The 18,713-nt window shown below is 51.9% G+C and overlaps 1 protein-coding gene across 2 annotated transcripts; it reads left to right on the forward strand.

The window, feature by feature from the left end:
* The first annotated feature begins 12,628 nt into the window (after positions 1-12,628).
* Positions 12,629-15,165, forward strand: LOC123376672 (Down syndrome cell adhesion molecule-like protein 1 homolog). Of its 2 annotated transcripts, none has more exons than XM_045028876.1 (3): positions 12,629-13,825; positions 14,485-14,613; positions 15,055-15,165. In XM_045028876.1, the coding sequence occupies exons 1-3, from the start codon at positions 13,673-13,675 to the stop codon at positions 15,097-15,099; spliced, it is 327 nt and encodes a 108-aa protein (XP_044884811.1). In that variant the 5' UTR covers positions 12,629-13,672; the 3' UTR covers positions 15,100-15,165. The 2 variants fall into 2 exon arrangements, with proteins under 2 accessions (XP_044884811.1, XP_044884810.1); XM_045028875.1 differs by having other exon boundaries at positions 14,485-14,626; positions 15,055-15,156.
* Positions 15,166-18,713: the final 3,548 nt, after the last annotated feature.

Genomic DNA, 18,713 nt, shown 5'->3' on the forward strand with positions numbered 1-18,713 from the left:
TGTGTGTAGAGATGGCGCATGCTTGGCTTTTGCAGCTGCACTTCCAGAGGAATTGTCCAGGACCTCGAGCCGGAGGAGAAACTGGCAGAGGTGGATCTGAGCAGCTTGGACATGGTTCTAACCAGACAGGAACAGTCCTCAGCTTTCTGCATTCTGAACAACTGGCTGTGAGTAAGAGGTCAGTGCTTTCAATTCCTTACCTGTACTCGCTGTAGTTTACTTCACAGGCCTTGTGCTTCCTCGCTGGGTACAGAGCACAGTGGTATTAAGGCTGGGGAAGGGACAGGAGTCTCCTGAGCAAAGTGACTATTTTGGGTGCAGTTACAATGGATCCCTTCTAGTTGCAGATGTAAAGTAGTAATAGGAGATGGTTTGATGGCGGAGCCGTGGGATATGGGAGATGAAGAGACTACGTGACATTGCAGATGGAGATGCTAATTTGTTTGTTTTTCTCTCCTCTGCTGGGTTTCGTACCAAGGAAAAATAAGTCACACGTCAGAGTCTACTGCCCTCATGCAATGGAAAGTGAGTGAGAGCAGCGAGCCTGTGAGCATTGTTCATGCCAGGCAAGAGCCATTCATTTGGGAGCCAAGCAGATGCCACTGTCAGTGAGAGAAGTGTCTGTTTTGCTGAGGGTTCTGTTAACAGCCCATCTGACTCCACGTACAGACACCCTGTTAGCTGGGGCTGGTTTGTCAGAAGAGTTTCCTGACTAGCTGGGGATACAAGGGAGACAAGGTCCCCATTTTCAGGGGCTTGTCATTGCTCTGTTCACAAGCAGTGTGCCCTCCGCAGGAGAAGGTTGGATCCAGGAGGATGACTCCAGATGGTGAGTTACTTGCCTTTCTCCTGTGTTTCTCTCTCTCTCTCTCTCCTCTAGTGTGTTGGCCAACACTCTTTCTCTGTCTCTCTGTCCTTGCCTCTCCTTGGGCCGTCTCCCTTCATAGAACGGGGCAGGAGTGCTAGGTGTGCATCCCCACAGGTTTGGTTTCGGGAGCTATGAACAAGTAAGAGGGGATGAAAATCATGCAGGATAGTGGGCGCTAGAGTGGAGCAGTGTCTGTGGATGTTGACTCAGTCTCTGTTCATTGGGTCCCGGGGATGTAGATGGAATGGGAGAGGGAGGCAGGGATGAGGACATTCATAGAGCTCTGTGTAATGATGGTCCTTGCTTGGCTTTATTAATTTGAAGAGGAATCGTCCAGGAGCCCTCGCCGGAGGAGAATATGCAGAAGTGGATCTGAGAAGCCTGGACATCCTTCTAAGGAGACATGAATAGTCCTCGGGTTTCTGCATAACTGGCTGTTCCTCATCTGTACTTGCTGTAGTTTTTTTCATAGGCCGTGTGCTTCCTCCTTGGGTACGGGGCTCTGTGGCTGGGGAGGGGCCAGAATCTGCTCTGCAGAGTGACTATGTTGGGTGCCATTAAGAGGGCCAATGCAGACAGGAGAAAAGGGGCCTGAACCCTGATTACAGGGCGGTCACCCTTTCTTTAGTAAAATATTCCTCCTTTAAACTCGGTGTGTGCGGGGGGCGGGGGGAAGTCCCCAATGTGAAAAGATCTGGAAATGAACAGGTAAGGAAGGGATCCTGCTGAGTGTCTCCTTTCTGATCAATCCTCCATCTCTCAGTGACATCCTTCCAGACTTACCTTCCTACCTCACCAAGAAGATAACTTTGTGCTCCCTAACCTTGACCAGAAAAGACCCCCCTTCCTTGTGACGCAGTCCTGTTAGTAGGGTTAGGTGCACCCACGTGCTGGCTCTGAATACTACCGCATGTGCTTACAACACCTGAACATCAATACATTTCAGAAAGGATAGCCACATCAATCCCTCCGGACGTAGCCCTAGGAATCTCCTCTGTCTGTCTCCAAAGAGACACAAGGCCTGGAATTTGGACACAGCTGAGGGAGCTGTCCGAATGTCTACAGTTAAACACTCATCAGTGTGACGGTGTCTTTCTTGTGCACAAGAAAACAAAGGGTCAAAGTTGTGGTTGGTTGAGCGGTGTAAATTGGGCAGGGCAAAAGGACTTGAGGAAGGATGAGGTGGAAGTGAGGGTCTGAAAGGAGCCCCCCACCTCACCTGTTCATTTCCAGACTTTGTGACATTTACATGGTTGGGTCATTTCTTTGGCTGTTTTGAGAAAAGGGGCGAATTTTCCACAGCCTTCGCCATCCCCTTACAGCTGCCCCTTCGCCACACCATGTTGCATCTGACCAGGATAGGTCGCAAGTAAGATTTCACTTCAAATCTCCAAAAAAAAAAAAAAAAAAAAAAAAAAAAAAAGTCACAGTAAAAGTCCCCCAGAATTATTTCTAAGAGAAATAGAAGCTCAACCCTTTTCAAGGGAGGGGGAGAGGGGGTTGCTCAGCCAAAACCACAAGAAGGCTCCCCTAGTTTAAGGGTCCGAGGGATAAGACCTTACACCCTGGTTACAGGGCAGTCATTTTGCCAGGTGTGTCAAAGTGACCTGTGGCTTAATTTGCATGGCAAAGGAGACCCAAACCTTCCTTACAGGGTGGTTCTTAAGCCAGGGGCGTTTGAATGGGGCAGAGTGAAAAGCGCCGTAATGGAGAGACCTCCGTTCCCTCAGGAGAGCGTGGTCTCATTGCCCAGCAAGTGCCAGCGGCCCAAGAGGAGCTAGAAAGGGGAGACCTGCACCCTTCTCACAGGGATTGGTCAGTGGCAAAGAGCATTTTAAAGGCTAGGTCCTAAGGAGCTCAAAGCCACAGAGACCTGGTGGTGATCTGAGTGTAATGTAATATCTCATTGTAAGGTGACGGGGCCAGCAAGAGTTAATTAACTCACAAACTGACTTTGACCCATGGCCGAACTTTAAAGACTGGTTAGGAAGATCTGTAAAGGAATAGAGGTTTGAAATGCAGCCTGCATTGTTAGAGATAGAAGGGTAAATGTTAGCTTGGGTCTTGTCTATTGCTATAGCTGTGATTCAAAGATCAAAAAAGCAATATTAACATTTAGGAAGACACTGGAGTGAAATAGCGTTATTGTCTATATCGGGGTCGGCAACCTTTCACAAGCGGTGTGCTGAGTCTTCATTTATTCACTCTAAAATGTATTGCTGGCACACGAAACCTTAATGTTTTTCAGAAGGTCTATTTAGTTATATAATATATAGACATAGAAACTAGTGTTGTATTGTAAAATAAACAAGGTTTTCAAAATGTTTAAGTAGCTTCATTTAAAATTAAATTAAAATGTTGATCTTACACCGCTGGCCTGCTCCATCCGCTGCTGGTCTGGGGTTCTGTTCCACTAGGCCGCCAGCAGGCTGGGCGGGGCCCTGCCCACATACAGCAGGTAGCTACCTTCTCCCTGGTTCTGGTCCATTCTCTTCCTCTCTCTGCACTGAGCTGAGGGTGGGAGTGGACGGAGCACAGGGCTGGGCCTGAAGGGTCTGGCCAGGAGCTAGAATGAGGGAGGGGGCTCAGGGTTGGGGCAGGAGGTCTGGGTGTGGGGGCACTTACCGGGGCAGCTCCCATTTGGTGTGAGGGGTGCAGGTGCGAATGTGAGTGGGGGTGCAGGAGCTCCCGTTTGGTGCTCAGGGTGGGGGTGGGGATGTGCAGGGGGGCAAGAGTCCCGACAGAGGACTGGGGCCATGTGAGGGGGGTGCAGGTGTCAGGGCGGGGGGGCTGGGTATGTGTGTGTGGGGAGTGTCAGGGCTCAGGGCAGAGGGCTGGGTGACTGCCCCCCTCAGAACCTCCAACCCCCTCCGCTCCTTGTCCCCTGCCCCCCCTCCTGGGACCCCTGCCCTTAACTGCCCCCCAGAACCCTATCCCTTATCTAAGCTGCCCTGTTCTTGTCCCCTGACTGCCCCCCTAGGAGCCTACCCCCTACCTGTCCCCTGACTGCCCCAACCCTTATCCACACCCCCACCCCCTGACAGGACCCCCAGAACTCCTGAGCCATCCAACCCTCCCCATGCCTCCTGACAGCCCCCCCAAACTCCTGACTCATCCAACCGCCGCAGCTCCTTGTCCCCTAACCACCTCCTCCAGAGAGCCCCCCACCCTAAGTGTCCCCTGACCCCTATCCAGTCCCCACCCCCTGACAGACCCCGGAATTCCCATGCCCCATCCACCCCCCTGTTCCTTGTCTGCTGCCTCCAGAGACCCCGCCCCTTGCCACCCCCAGGATCCCACACCCTATCCAACCAACCCTGTCCCCTGACTGCCCTTACCCAACCTGCCCGGCCCCAGATCCCCTTACCATGAGCCTCCAAGCAGAGCCAGCCTATGCTGCCCCGTGGGAGCGCACAGCCCCGCCCTTCAGAGTGCTGCGCGTGCGGGGGCAGGGCTCTGGACAAGCGGGGAGCATCTTTGCCTCCCTCCAGAGCCAAACGGTGCCCCACGGGAGTGCGCAGCCCCGGCCCCAGAGCTCTGCGGGTGGTGGCAGGGATCCAGGGGAGGGGAGAAGGTGGGGGAGGGGCCGGCGGCTTGCTGCGCTCAGCCCGGTGCTCCAGCCCGGAAGCGCAGACCCTGCGGCTTGCCGTGCTGGCAGGATTTATAATGGCACCCTGGAGTCCCGGCAGGCAGCCGCGTGCCATTGAAAATCGGCTCCCGTGACGTCTTTGGCACTTGGCTGCCAGAGGTTGCTGACCCCTGACCTAGTGTCTCTGTGGCTCCATGAGGGAAATAACTAGTGACACCGTGTGGCCACGCAGGGTAATGCACAGAGCAGTTCCTGCATGGAGCAACAGTGACACCATGTGGCCACGCAGGGTCATGCACAGAGCATTTTGCGCATGGAGCAACAATGACACCGTGTGGCCAATCAGGGTAATGCACAGAGCAGTTCCTGCATGGAGCAACAGTAACACCGTGTGGCCACGCGAGGTAATGCACAGAGCAGTTCCTGCGTGGAGCAACAGTGACACCATGTGGCCACGCAGGGTAATGCACAATGCAGTTTCTGCGTGGAGCAACAGTGACACCGTGTGGCCACGCAGGGTAATGCACAGAGCATTTTGTGCATGGAGCAACAATGACACCGTGTGGCCAATCAGGGTAATGCACAGCAGTTCCTGCATGGAGCAACAGTAACACCGTGTGGCCACGTGAGGTAATGCACAGAGCAGTTCCTGCGTGGAGCAACAGTGACACCGTGTGGCTACGCAGGGTATTGCAGAGAGCATTTCCTGCATGGAACAACAGTGACACCGTGTGGCCACGCAGGGTAATGCACAGAGCATTTCCTGCGTGGAACAACAGTGACACCGTGTGGCCACGCAGGGTAATGCACAGAGCATTTTGCGCATGGAGCAACAATGACACCGTGTGGCCACGCAGAGTAATGCACAGAGCAGTTCCTGCATGGAGCAACAGTAACACCGTGTGGCCACGTGAGGTAATGCACAGAGCAGTTCCTGCGTGGAGCAACAGTGACACCGTGTGGCTACGCAGGGTATTGCAGAGAGCATTTCCTGCGTGGAACAACAGTGACACCGTGTGGCCACGCAGGGTAATGCACAGAGCATTTCGTGCGTGGAACAACAGTGACACCGTGTGGCCACGCAGGGTAATGCACAGAGCATTTTGTGCATGGAGCAACAATGACACCGTGTGGCCACGCAGAGTAATGCACAGAGTAGTTCCTGCATGGAGCAACAGTGACACCGTGTGGCCATGCAGGGTAATGCACAGAGCATTTCCTGCATGGAGCAACAGTGACACCGTGTGGCCACGCTGGGTATTGCACAGAGCATTTCCTGCATGGAGCAACAGTGACACTGTGTGGCCACGCAGGGTGATGCACAGTTGCTCCATGAAGGAAATGCTTTGTCCAGTAGTCAGAGTGCCCACCCCAGGGGCGGCTCTAACAATTTCGCCACCCCAAGCACGGCGGCATGCCGCGGGGGGCGCGCTGGCGGTCACCGGTCCCACGGCTCTGGTGGAGCATCCGCAGACATACCTGCGGGAGGTCCACCAGAGTCGCCTGCTGCCCTCCCAGCGACAGGGAGAGCGCCCCCTGCGGAATGCCGCCCCAAGCACACGCTTGGTGCGCTGGGGTCTGGAGCCAGCCCTGGCCCACCCGGTGTGTGTCTTGCTCCATGAGATAAATGCTCTCTGCATTCTCCCAAGAGGCCACCCACTGACACTGCTGCTCCATGAGGGAAATACTTTGTGCATTAACCCCGAGTGGCCCCTCGTTGTCACTGTCCCTTGATGAGGGGAAATGGTTTGTGAGTTATCTGGACTGGCCACCCGGTTTCACTCTTGCTCTGGGAGGAAAATACTTAGTGACACCAGGTGGCCATTCGAGGTAATGCACCCAGCATCTCCTTCAGTGCATTCCAGCTTGCCCCCCACCGGGACCCATTCAACCTCCTCCAACCTGCTCCGGCATCCCCAGACTTGCCAGCACTCCACTCACCCCACCCCAATCTGCCCCCTGCACATGGCCCTCCAATCCACCCCATCTGTTCCCCATCTCAGGGCACCCCAACATCCTCCATGACACCCAATCCCTATACCTCAACCCCAATTGGCTCCAACCTATTTCTCCTTTGCTGGGCCCCACTTCCCCAGCACCACATTTCCCCATGCCACCCACAGCCAGCCAGGCTTCCCTCTCCAGTTCCTGTTACCCTTCTCAGCCACACTGGGGCCTTTCAACCCCCTCCACCCTGCCCTTACTCTCCAAGGCTTATGAATCCCACATTCCCTCAGTACAGCTTGGGAACCCTAAACCCCTCTACCTCACAGTGCAGTCCCCACCCCCAGATATCATACAACTAAGCCACTGATGCATGGACCCCAAATTCCTACTCAACGTGTCCATTGATCAGCCCCATGGACTCTCTCTCTCCTTTCCTCTCCTTGTGCTGTCTCCCTTCCTAGGACACGGGCAGGCGTGCTAGGTGTGCAGCCCCAAAAGCTGTGTATCGGGAGCTGTGAAGAAGTAGGAGGGGACAAAATCCTGCAGGGTAGTGGATAGTGGAGTAGAGTGGTATCTGTTGGAGTTGAGTCAGTCTCTGTTCATCGAGTGGGGCAGATGTAGATGGGACTGCAGAGGGAGGCAGGGATGAGGGTAAGATTAAACACAGCAATAGAGCTCTGTGTAGTGATAGTTCTTGCTTGGCTTTATTAGTTTGCAGAGGAATCATCCAGGAGCCCTCACCGGTCGAGAATATGGCAGAAGTGGACCTGAGAAGCCTGGACAGCCTTCTAAGGAGACATGAATAGTTCTCATCTTTCTGCCTCCCGCTTAAGTGGCTATGAGTAAGTGGTCAGTGCTTTCAATTCCTCATCTGTACTTGCTGTAGTTTACTTCACAGACCATGTGGTTCCTTGTTGGGTACGGGGCTCTGTGGGATTAAGGCTGGGGAGGGGCCAGAGTCTGCTGTGCACAATGACTCTGTCGGGTGTAGTTGCAAGGTGTGCTTTCTACTTGTAGTCCTAAAGGTGTAAAGGGAAGATGGTTGAGGGTGGAGTCCCGCTGTGCAGGAGAGGCGAAAAGAAGAGCCTATGAGACGTTGCCGACTGAGCTGGTAACTTACTTGTTTTATCCTCTGGTTTTAGTGCCAAGGAAAAAGATGTCACGTGTGAGAGTCTACAGCCCTTGTGATGGAAAACGAGTGAGAGTGACGAGACTGTGAGCATTGTTGGTGCCAGGCAGCAGCCGTCCATCTGGGAGCAGAACAGCCGCTACTATCACTGAGATAAGTATCTCTTTTGCTGAGGGTTCTGCTCCATCAGGTAGGGACACCCCATTAGCTGGGGCTGGGTTTGTAAGAAAAGGTTCCTGAGTAGCTGTCATTATGAGGGAGACAGGTCCCCATTGTCAGGGGCTGGTCAGTTCTCTGGCCAGTAGCAGTGTGTCCTCTGCAGCAGAAGGTTAGATCCTGGAGGATGACTGCAGGTGGAAAGTTGCTTGCCATCCTCCCATGTTTCTCTCTTTCTTCTGTACTGTGTTGGCCAACATTCTCTCTCTCTCTCTCTCTCTCTCTCTCTCTCTCTCTGTCTGTCCTTGCCTCTCCTTGTGCCGTCTTCCTTCTTAGCACACAGGCAGGCGTGCTCGGAGTGCATCCCCACAGCCTATGTATCAGGAGCCATGAAGAAGTAGGAGGGCATGAACATAATGCAGAGTAATGGGCACGAGAGCGGAGCGGTGAGTGTTGGTGTTAACTCGGTCTCTGTTCATCGAGTGGGGCTGATGTAGATGGGATGGAAGAGGGAGGCAGGGATGAGGGCAAGATTTCATGCACCAATAGAGCTGTGTGTAGTGATGGCTCATGCTTGGCTTTTGCAGCTGCGCTTCCAGAGGAGCTGTCCAGGAGCCCCAGCCAGAGGAGAAAGTTGCAGAAGGGAACCTGAGCAGCCTGGACATCCTAAGCAGACATGAACAGTCCTCAGCTTTCTGCCTCCTGCATAACTGGCTGTAAGGGGTCAGTGTTTGGAATTCCTCATCTCTACTTGCTTCGGTTTTGTTCAGAGACTGTGAACTTCCTCGTTGAACATAGTGCTGTGTGGGATTCAGAATAGGGAGAGGTACAAGTCTCCTGTGCAGAGTGAGTATTTTGGATGTAGGTGCAGTGGGCTGCTTTTTAGTTGCAGTGCTAAAGCTGTAATGGGAGGAACGGTTGAGGGTGGAGCCCTGAGGTGAGGTAGATGCAAGAAGAACCTATGCATGTTGCAGACTGAGATGGTAACTGATTTGTTTTCCCCCTTGTGCTGGGTTCAGTACCAAGGGAAAAGAAGTGGAGGGTCAGAGTCCGCTCTCCTCCTTTCATAAGGTTTGATGCGTCTGACCAGCGTCTGCAGAGTGCGTATTTTAGGTGTTGTTTCAAGGGATGCTTTTTGGTTGTAATGCTAAAGGTGTGATGGGAGGAGGGTTCAGGGCAGATCACCACTGTGTGGGAGAGGCAGAAAGAAGAGCCTCCCCAACATTGTCAACAGAGATGGTAACTTGTTTGTTTTTTCCCCCTCTGCTGGATTTAGTACCAAGGGAAAAGAGAGCTCGCATCAGTCTACTACCCTCATGCGATGGAAATCAAGCGAGAGCAATGGGACCACGAGAGTTATTGCTGCCATGAACAAGCCGTGCAACTGGGAGAACAGATGCGACTCTCAATGAGATAAGTGTCTGTCTTGGTGATTGCTCTGTTTTTTGAGTAGCTGTGCTTATGAGGGAGACAGGGTCCCCATTTTCAGGGTCTGCTCAGTTCTCTGGCTAGTAGCGCTGTGTTCTCTGCAGCAGAAGGTTAGATCCAGGAGGATGACTGCAGGTGGAGAGTTGCTTGCCTTCTTCCCATGTCTCTCTCTCTCTCTCTCTCTGTTCCCTAGTATATTGGCCAACACACACCCGTTCTCTATCGTTGCACTATCTGCCTTTGTAGGACATGGGCAGGCATGCTAGGTGTGCATCGCCACAGGTTAGGTCTTGGGAGCCATGGAGTAGTAGGAGGGGACGAAAGTCATGTGGGGCTGTGGGTGCTGAAGTGGAGCAATGACTGTTGGTGTTAACTTGGTCTCTGTTCATCGAGTGGGGCTGATGTAGATGGGATGGAAGAGGGAGGAAGGGATGAGTTCAAGATTGCAAGCACCAGTAGTGCTGTGTATAGTGATAGTTATTGTTTGGCTTCATTAATTTGCAGAGGAATCGTCTAGGAGACTTATCATCCAGCTAATATATCAGAAGTGGATCTGAGCAGCTTGGGCATCCTTCTAAAGAGACATGAATAATCCTCATGTTTCTGACTGGGTAAGAGGCTCTGGTATTAAGGCTGGGGAAGAGACAAGAATTTCCTGAACAAAGTGACTATTTTGCATGCCGTTACAATGGGTCCCTTCTAGTTGCAGTTCTATAGTAGTAATGGGAGAGGGGTTGCGAGCGGAGCCATGGGATATAGGAGAAGTGAAATGAAAAGACAACAACACATTGCAGGCGGTGATGCTAATTTTTTGGGTTTTTCCCCTTTGTCCTGGGTTTAGTACCAAGGGAAAAGAAGTCAAGCGTCAGTCTACTGCCATGACATGGTGGAAAGTGAGTGAGATCAGCGAGACTGCGATCATTGTTGATCCCAGACAAGCGCCATCCATCTGGGAGCTGAGTAGAGGCCACTGTCAGTGACATAAGTGTCTGGTTTGGGGAGGGCTCTGCTCACACCCCGCCTGAGTTCAAGTTGGGAAGCCCGGTAATGTAGGGCTGGGTGTGTAGGAAAAGGTTCCCCACTAGCTGTGGGTTACGAGGGAGAAAAGGTCCCATTTTCAGAGGTGGCTCACTTCTCTGGTCAGGAACAGTTTCTACTCCGCAGCAGAAGGTTGTATCGAGGAGGATGACTCCAGGTGATGAGTTGCTTGATTTCTTCCCATGTTTCTCTCTCGCTCTCTACTCTAGTGTGTTGGCCAACACGCTCTCTCTCTTCGCCCCCCTTCTTGTGCCGTCTCCTTTTATAGAACACTGGCACGTGTGTATTGCATGTCTCGTGAGCCATGGAGTAGTAGGAGGGGACGAAAATCATGGAGGGCTGTCGGTGCAAGTGGAGCGGTGACTGTCAGTGTTAGCTTGGTCTCATCGTGGGGGGCCGATGAAGGTAGGATGGAAGAGGGAGGCAGGGATGAGGGCAAGAGCTCTGTGTAATGATGGCTCATGCTTGGCTTTTGTAGCTGTTCTTACAGAGGAATTGTTGTTCTGGAGCCGTAGCTGGAGGAGAAACTGGATCTGAGCAGTTTGAACATCATTCTAAGCAGACATGAACAGTCCTCACTTTCTGCCTCCTGCATAACTACACTTCATGACTTCTAGCGTCACAGCTGAAGCCTAAGGTAAATGCATGGTAGAGGCTGAGTACAGGCAGCTGCTTCCCTTTAGGTGGGTTTGGTTTCTCATAAAAGTTTTCCTCCTTGTTCTGGGTGTGGGAGGAGAATTTCGCTATTGTGGGAGTAGCTGTGGGATTATGATGAGGAGAAGAGACAATAGTCTCCTTAGTGTGACTCTATTGCAGGAGTCCCCAATGCAGTGCCTGTGGGTGCCATGGTGCCTGCCGAGACAGCTATGTGCACCTGCCTACTAATTGCCAAACAAGCAGCCGCCGAAATACCACCCGGAACCAGCGTCATCAAGAAGCGTTGCTGCCGAAATGTTGCTGATTTTCGGTGGCGGTGCCTCTCAATAACGCTGGTTCTTGGCGGCTGCTTGTTTGGTGACCACGCTCCTCGGTGGCTAGTTGTCCGGCGCCCGCCACACTAAAAGGTTGGGGACCCCTGCTCTATTGGGGGCAGGTGCAATAGACTGACCAAGCACTGCCATTCTTACATTCATATGTTATGCAGACCAAGGGTCCAGCTACCCCCCAGTATGCTGTCTTCTGACTGGCTAACGCCAGGTGCTTCAGAGGGAGTGAACAGAACAGGGAATCGAGAAGTGATCCATCCTGTGTCGCCCATTCCCAGCTTCTGGCAAACAGAGGATAAGGGCACCATCCCTGCCCATCCTCACCAATAGCCATTGATGCACGTGTCCTCCATGAATTTACCTAGTTCTTTTTTTAACCCTGTTATAGTCTTGGCTTTCACAGCATTCTCTGGCAAGGAGCTCCACATGTCGAGTGTGCGTTGTGTGCTTTTTAATTGTATCTATAAAGGTGTAATGGGAGATGAGAGAAGAACCACCTACACAACACTGCAGATTCCGATGATATCTTGTGTTGTGCTTAGTACCGCAGAGAGAGAAGTCAAGGTCCCCGTTGTGAGACGGAAAGCATACAAGATCTGTGAGACAGTGAGCGTTGTTGATGCCAGGCTATGGCGATGCCATCGAGGTGGGAGCGGAGCAGCCATCACCACCAGTGAGATAAGTGTCTAGTTCGCTGAAGACTCTGGTAACGGCCCACCTGCCTCCAGGGTTGGTCTGGTTGTTAGCTGTGGCTTGGTTTGTAGGAAAAGATTCCTGACTAGCTGTGGTTACGAGGGAGACAAGGTCCCCGTTTTCAGGGGCTGGTCATTTATCTGTCCACAAGCAGTGTGTCCTACGCAGCAGAGGGTTGGACCCAGGGGGATGACTCCAGCTAGTGAGTTACTTGACTTCCTCCCACGTTTTTCTGTCTCTCTCCTCTAATGTGTTGGCCAACACACACTCTGTCTGTCACTCTCTCTCTGTCCTTGCCTTTTCCTTGTGCTGTCGACTTTCTTAGGACATGGGCAGGTGTGGTAGGTATGCATCCCCACAGGCTTGGTCTCGGGAGCTATGAACAAGTAGGAAGGGACTGAAATCATGCAGGGTAGTGGGCACGAGAGTGCAACGGTGACTGCGGGTGTTGACTGAATCTCTGCTCTAGTGGAGCTGAAGCAGATGGGATGGGAGAGGGAGGCAGGGATGAGGGCAAGATTTCGTGTACCAATTGAATTTTGTGTAGTGATGGCTTTTGCTTGGGTTACTTGCTGCATTTGCAGAGGAATCATCCAGGAGCAGCAGCCAGAGGAGAAATTGGCAGACATGGACCTGAGCAGCCTGGCCATCCTTCTAAGCAGAGATTAACAGACCTCAACTTTCTACCTTCCTCATAACGGGGTGTGAGTAAGAGGTCAGTGCTTGGAATTCCTCCTCTGTTGTCACTCCAGTTTTGTTCCTCTTTGGGTATGTGGCTCTGTGGGATTCAGACAAGGGAAAGGCACAAGTCTCCTGCTCAGAGTGGCTGTTTTGGGTGTAGTTGCAACAGGCTTCTTTCTAGTTGTGGTCCTGAAGGTGTAACGGAAAAAGGGTTATGGGTGGAGGTCTGGGGTGCGGAAAATGAGAGAAGAACCTATGTAACGTTGCTGACTGAGATGCTAACCTGTTTGTTTCCCCCCTTTGTGCTGGGTTAGTACCAATAGAAAAGAAGTGGAGGGTCAGCGTCCACTTCCCTCATGCGATGGAAAGCGAGTGAGAGCGATGAGATAGCAAGCATTACTGATGCCAGGTAAGAGCTGTCCAGCTGGGAGTGGAGCAGCCACCACTCTCAATGAGAAAAGTGTCTGTTTTGGTGATTGCTCTGCTCACGGCCCGCTTCGCTCCAGGTAGGCACGTCCCGTTAGCTAGGTCTGTGTTTGTAAGAAAACGTTCCTGACTAGCTATGGTTCTGAGGGAGACAAGGTCCCCATTTTCAGGGGCTGCTCACTTCTTTGTTCACAAGCGCTGTGTCCTCTGCAGAAATCGTTAGATCCAGAAAGTTGATTCCAGGTGGCGAGTTGCTTGCCTTCCTCCTGTGTTTTTCTCTCTGTCTCTCTCCTCTGGTACGTTGGCCAACACACACCCTCTTCTGTCTCTCTGTTCTTGCCTTTCTTTGTGCTGTCTTCCTTTATAGGACACGGGCGAGGTGCTAGGTGTGCATCCCCACAGGCTAGGTCTTGGGATCCATGGAGAAGTAGAAGCGGAGAAAATCATGCGGGGCAGTGGGCGCTACAGTGGAGCAGTGACTGTCGGTGTTGACTCGGTCATGGTTCATCGAGTTGGCCTGATGTAGATGGGACGGGAGAGGGAGGCAGGGATGAGGGCAAGATTACTTGGACCAATTGAATTTTGTGTAGTGATGGCTTTTGCTTGGCTTTTTTCTGTGCTTGAACTCATCTCTGTTCATTGAGTTGGGCTCAGGTGGATGGCATGGGAGAGGAAGGAAGGGATGAGGGTAAGATTTCATGCACGAATAGAACTTGTTGTACTGATTGGTCATGCATGGGTTTTGCATGTGCACTTGCAGAGGAAGTATCCAGGAACCCCAGGCCGAGCAGAAACTGGCAGAAGTGGACCTGATCAGCCTGAGCATCCTTCTAAGCAGACATGAACAGTCCTTTCCTTTTTGCCTCCCACTTAACTTGGTGTGGGTAAGCGATCAATGCTTTGAATTCCACATCTGTACTTGCTGTAGTTTTCTTCGCAGGCTAGAAGCCCAACAATCTGCAAGCCAAAAACTGTCCAACAGGAAACTCAGAAAGTAATTAAGCCAAAAATAAGCCCAATTTTTGCAGTTTCTTTGCAGGTTTCTCATGTCTGAGCAAAGTCTGCTGTGCAGAGTGTCTATTTCAGGTGTCGTTGCAAGAGCTGCTTTCTATTTGTAGTCCTAAAGGCGTGATGGGATGGGGGTTCAGGGCAGAGAACCACTGTGTGGGAGAGGCAGAAAGAAGAGCCTCCCCAACATTGCCAATGGAGATGGTAACTTCGGCTGGATTTAGTACCAGGGGAAAAGAAATCTTGCATCAGAGTCTACTGCCCTCATTAGCACAAGCTCCAGAGTTTCTCTCTGCAGGTCCCTGTCTGATCCTTGGGGTCAGCCGAGATGGTGGCCTCACACAAGGCTAATCTGAGGTGATCCCTTAAAGCCAGGACTTGTCTGAGCAGGGGTCAGGTTGCCTAGACTGCTATGACTAGTGTGATTGTACTGGGGGGTTGGTGGCTGCATCAAAGCCTGGGCAGGAAGAGGTGCATGAAAGGGAGTTCACCTTGTCCTGATTAACCAGCTGTGTCCCCTCCTTCCCCCGACCAGGCCCCCAGCGAGTACGAGACCAGCCCCGAGCAAGTCTTCTACTGCATCGCCCACCTCACCCGCAGGCAGCAGGATGTGCTGTGGGTGGTGGCTGTGACCTCGGCAGGACGCAGCAACATCAGTGCAAAGGTCATTGGGAAAGGTGCGGCAGGGCCGGTGGGGTGGGGTGGGCAGATGGGATGGGGCAATGGGGCTGAGTGGAGGGGAGCTGGGTGTCTCTCTGGGTAACAGAGTCCTGGGAGAGGTGGAAGGGTCGGGTCGTCTGGCATTTAGATTTGGCTCAATATAGAGGCTGGGGGGCCCACTACGCACTCTGCATCCAGGCTCGGGTTTGACATGTGCCCTGGTGCTGGCTCTGGGTCGGCCCCTCGTCTCCAGAACTAGCCGTAGCCGGCACCTCGCGATGCACCGGCTACTCCATCTGCCCATGGGCTTGGAGCAGGTTCTGCGGCATCGACAAAGGTGGTGAATCTCAGCCCCGGGTGCAGCAGGGTGGGGTCTGCACTGGTGGGATAGGCAGGCTCTGTGTGCCTGGCTCGTCCGGCCAGACTGATGTTCCTTTCTTCCCAGCCCAGACCATCTCCTTCGGCGGCACCGTCACCATTCCATGGATAAGGACGTGAGGCTGCCGTGCAGTGCAGTTGGGGAGCCGGCCCCTGTCATGAAATGGACCAAGGACAGGTAACTAAAACCTCCCTTTTCCCCACTGCGCAGCCCCTTGGGAGGAGCCCTGATCCTGTGAATGGGATTCGTCCATCCTAAGTGCAGGACTCTGCACTTGTCCTTGTTGAATCTCATCAGGTTTCTTTTGGCCCAGTCCTCTAATTTGTCTAGGTCCCTCTGTATCCTATCCCTACCCTCCAGTGTATCTACCACTCCTCCCAGTTTAATGTAATCTGCAAACTTGCTGAGAGTGCAGTCCATGCCATCCTCCAAGTCATTAATGAAGATATTGAACAAAACCAGCCCCAGGACCGACCGTTGGGACACTCCGCTTGATATCGGCTGCCAACTAGACGTGGAGCCATTGATCAGTACTCATTGAGCCTGATGATCTAGACAGCTTTCTATCCGCCTTATAGTCCATTAATCCAGCCCATACTTTAACCTAATGGCCTTCTATGAGGAGATAACTGGGTCTGTGGATGAGGGGAAAGCAGTGGATGTGTTATTCCTTGACTTTAGCAAAGCTTTTGATACGGTCTCCCACAGTATTCTTGCCAGCAAGTTAGTCAGACATGACTTGCCCTTGGTGAATCCATGCTCACTGTTCCTGATCACTTTCCTCTCCTCTAAGTGCCTCAGAATTGATTCCTTGAGGACCTGCTCCATGATTTTTCTAGGGGCTGAGGTGAGGCTGACTGGCCTGTAGTTCCCCGGATCCTCCTCCTTCCCTTTTTTAAAGATGGGCACTACATTAGCCTTTTCCAGTCATCCGGGACCTCCCCCGTTCGACATGAGTTTTCAAAGATAATGGCCAATGGCTCTGCAATCACATCCACCAACTCCTTTAGCACCTTTGGATGCAGCGCATCTGGCCCCATGGACTTCTGTTTGTCCATTTTTTCTAAATAGTATCAAACCACTTCTTTCTCCACAGAGGGCTGGTCACCTCCTCCCCATGCTATGCTGCCCAGTGCAGCCGTCTGGGAGCTGACCTTATTCGTGAAGACAGAGGCAAAAAAAGCAATGAGTAAATTAGCTTTTTCCACATCTTCTGTCACTAGGTTACCTCCCTCATTCAGTAAGGGGCCCATGTTTTCCTTGACTTTCTTCTTGTTGCTAACGTACCTGAAGAAACCCGTCTTGTTACTCTTAACATCTGTGGTATGGGGAGGGCATTTGAGGAAAGGCCTCAGATAGTTTGGGGGATCCTTTGTGCCCTCTCAAGGAGTTGTCAGGTGCTATGGAGTCTTCCTGAAGTGCGGTAACTTTTTGTGGAGAGCCAGGAAGGTGACGACAGGTCCTTCTGTAGTTTGTCTTTCTTCTTGTGTGTCTTTCTGCTGTCATATGTTGGCCAATATGCACTCTCTCGCTCCTTGTACTGCAGGGGTTGGCAACTTATGGCATGTGTGCTGAAGCCGGCACACGAGCTGATATTCAGTCGCACTCGCGCTGCCTGGGTCCTGGCCACTGGTCCGGGGGTGCTCTGCATTTTTACTTTACATACAACAATAGTTAATTTAATTTTAAATGAAGCTTGTTAAACATTTAACAAAACCTCAAGAGTTATATATTATACCTTCTAAAGACACTAATTTAAGGTTTTGCATGCTAGTAATACATGTTACAGTGATTAAATGAAGACTCGGCACACCACTTCTGAAAGGTTGCTGACCCCTGTTGTACTGTTTCCTTGCATAGAACATGGGTGCATGCTCACAGGCTTGGATTGGAGAGTCTACATTGGACTGGGGAACTGGGAGGAGGAAGAGAAGCATGATGGGTACTCGATCCTCCATTGGTGGTGTGGGGGGTGACTGTGGGAGTTGACTGTCACAGTTCATCAAGTAGGGCTGATGTATCCTCCATGAATTTACCTAGTTCTTTTTTGAATCCCATTGTAATCTTGGCCTTCACAACATTCTCTGTGAAGGAGTTCCACAGGTTGAGCGTGCATTGTGTACTTTTCAATTGTATCTATAAAGGTGTAATGGGAGATGACAGAAGAAGAACCTACACAACATTAAAATTCTGATGATAACTTTTACTTTTCCCTCTTGTGTTGTGCTTAGTACCGCAGACAAAGAAGTCAAGGGTAAAAGCCCATCCCGGTTGTAGATGGAAGGCGCGCAAGAGCCGTGAGACAGCTAGCGTTGTTGATGCCAGGCTATGCAGCTGCCATCGAGCTGGGAACGGAGCAGCTGTCACCATCAGTGAGATAAGTGTCTGGTTAGGTGAGAGCTCTGCTCACTGCCCACTTGGCTCCAGGTACAAATGCCCTGTTAACTGGGGCTGGGTTTGTAACAAAATGTTCCTGACTAGCTGTGGTTATGAGGGAGACAAGGTCCCCATTTTCAGGGGCTGCTCATTTCTCTGTTCACAAGTGGTGTGTACTCTGCAGAAAAGGTTGGATCCAGGAGGATGATTCCAGGTGGTGAGTTGCTTGCCTTCCTCCCGTGTTTCCATCTCTCTCTCTCTCTCTTTTCTTGTGTGTTGGCCAACACTCTCTCTGTCAATCTGTCCTTGCCTCTTTTTGTGCTGTCTCCCTTCAGCACGCACAGGCAGGCGTGCTAGGTGTGCATCCACACAGGCTCGGTCTCGGGAGCCATGGAGAAGTAGGAGGGGACGAAAATCATGCGGGGTAGTGGGCGTGAGAGTGGAGTGGAGACTGTTGACTGTCACTGTTCATTGACTGAGGCTGATGTAGATGGGATGGGAGAGGGAGGCAGAGGTGACGGGAGATTTCACGCACCTTCACAGCTGTGTGTAATGCTGGCTCATGCATGGCTTTTGCAGCTGCGCTGGCAGAGGAATTGTCTAGGACTTCTACCCAGAGGAGAGGCTGATCTACCTGAACATCCTTTTAAGCAGACATGAGCAATCCTTAGCTTTCTGCCTCCTGCATAACTGGGTTTGAGTAAGAGGTCAGTGCTTTCATTTCCTTATCTGTACTCACTGTATTATTCTTCACAGGCTGTGTTCTTCCTCATTGGGTATGGGGCTCTGAGATTATGTCTTGGGAGGGGCTAGAGTCTGCTGTGCAGAGGGATTATTTCTTGTGCCGTAACAAGGGGTGCATTTTAGTTGTAATACTAAAGGTGTAATGGGGGGCGGGAGGCGGAGCCCTGCCTTGTTGAAGAGGTGAAAAGAATAACCTATGTGACGTTGTCCACTGGGATGGTAACTTGTTTGGTTTTCCTCCTTGTGCTGCATTTAGTACCAAGGGAAAAGAAGTTACGTATTAGAGTCTACTGTCCTCATGTGATGGAAAGTGAGCGAGAGCGACGAGCCTGTGAGCATTGTTCATGCCAGGCAAGAGCTGTTCAGCTGGGAGCTGAGCAGACACCGCTGTCAGTGAGATAAGTGTCTGTTTTGCTGAGGGTTCTGCTCACGGCCCCTCTGACTCCAGGTAGAGAGACCCTGTCAGCTGTGGCTGAATTTGTAAGAAAAGGTTCCTGACTAGCTGTGATTATAAGGGAGACAAGGTCCCCATTTTCAGGGGCTGCTCATTTCTGTGGCCAGGAGCAAAGGATGACTCTAGGTGGTGAGTTGCTTGCCTTCCTTCT

Source organism: Mauremys mutica, chromosome 8 (assembly GCF_020497125.1).
Source record: "Mauremys mutica isolate MM-2020 ecotype Southern chromosome 8, ASM2049712v1, whole genome shotgun sequence".
NCBI lineage: Eukaryota > Metazoa > Chordata > Testudines > Geoemydidae > Mauremys > Mauremys mutica.

Excerpts from the sequence above, each read along its gene's own strand:
- LOC123376672 (XM_045028875.1), top strand. The coding sequence starts at position 13,673 with ATGCATGGGTTTTGCATGTGCACTTGCAGAGGAAGTATCCAGGAACCC. Across the intron at positions 13,826-14,484 it reads TCCCACTTAACTTGGTGTGG|GCCCCCAGCGAGTACGAGAC; the intron begins GTAAGCGATCAA and ends TCCCCCGACCAG. Across the intron at positions 14,627-15,054 it reads TGCAAAGGTCATTGGGAAAG|CCCAGACCATCTCCTTCGGC; the intron begins GTGCGGCAGGGC and ends CTTTCTTCCCAG.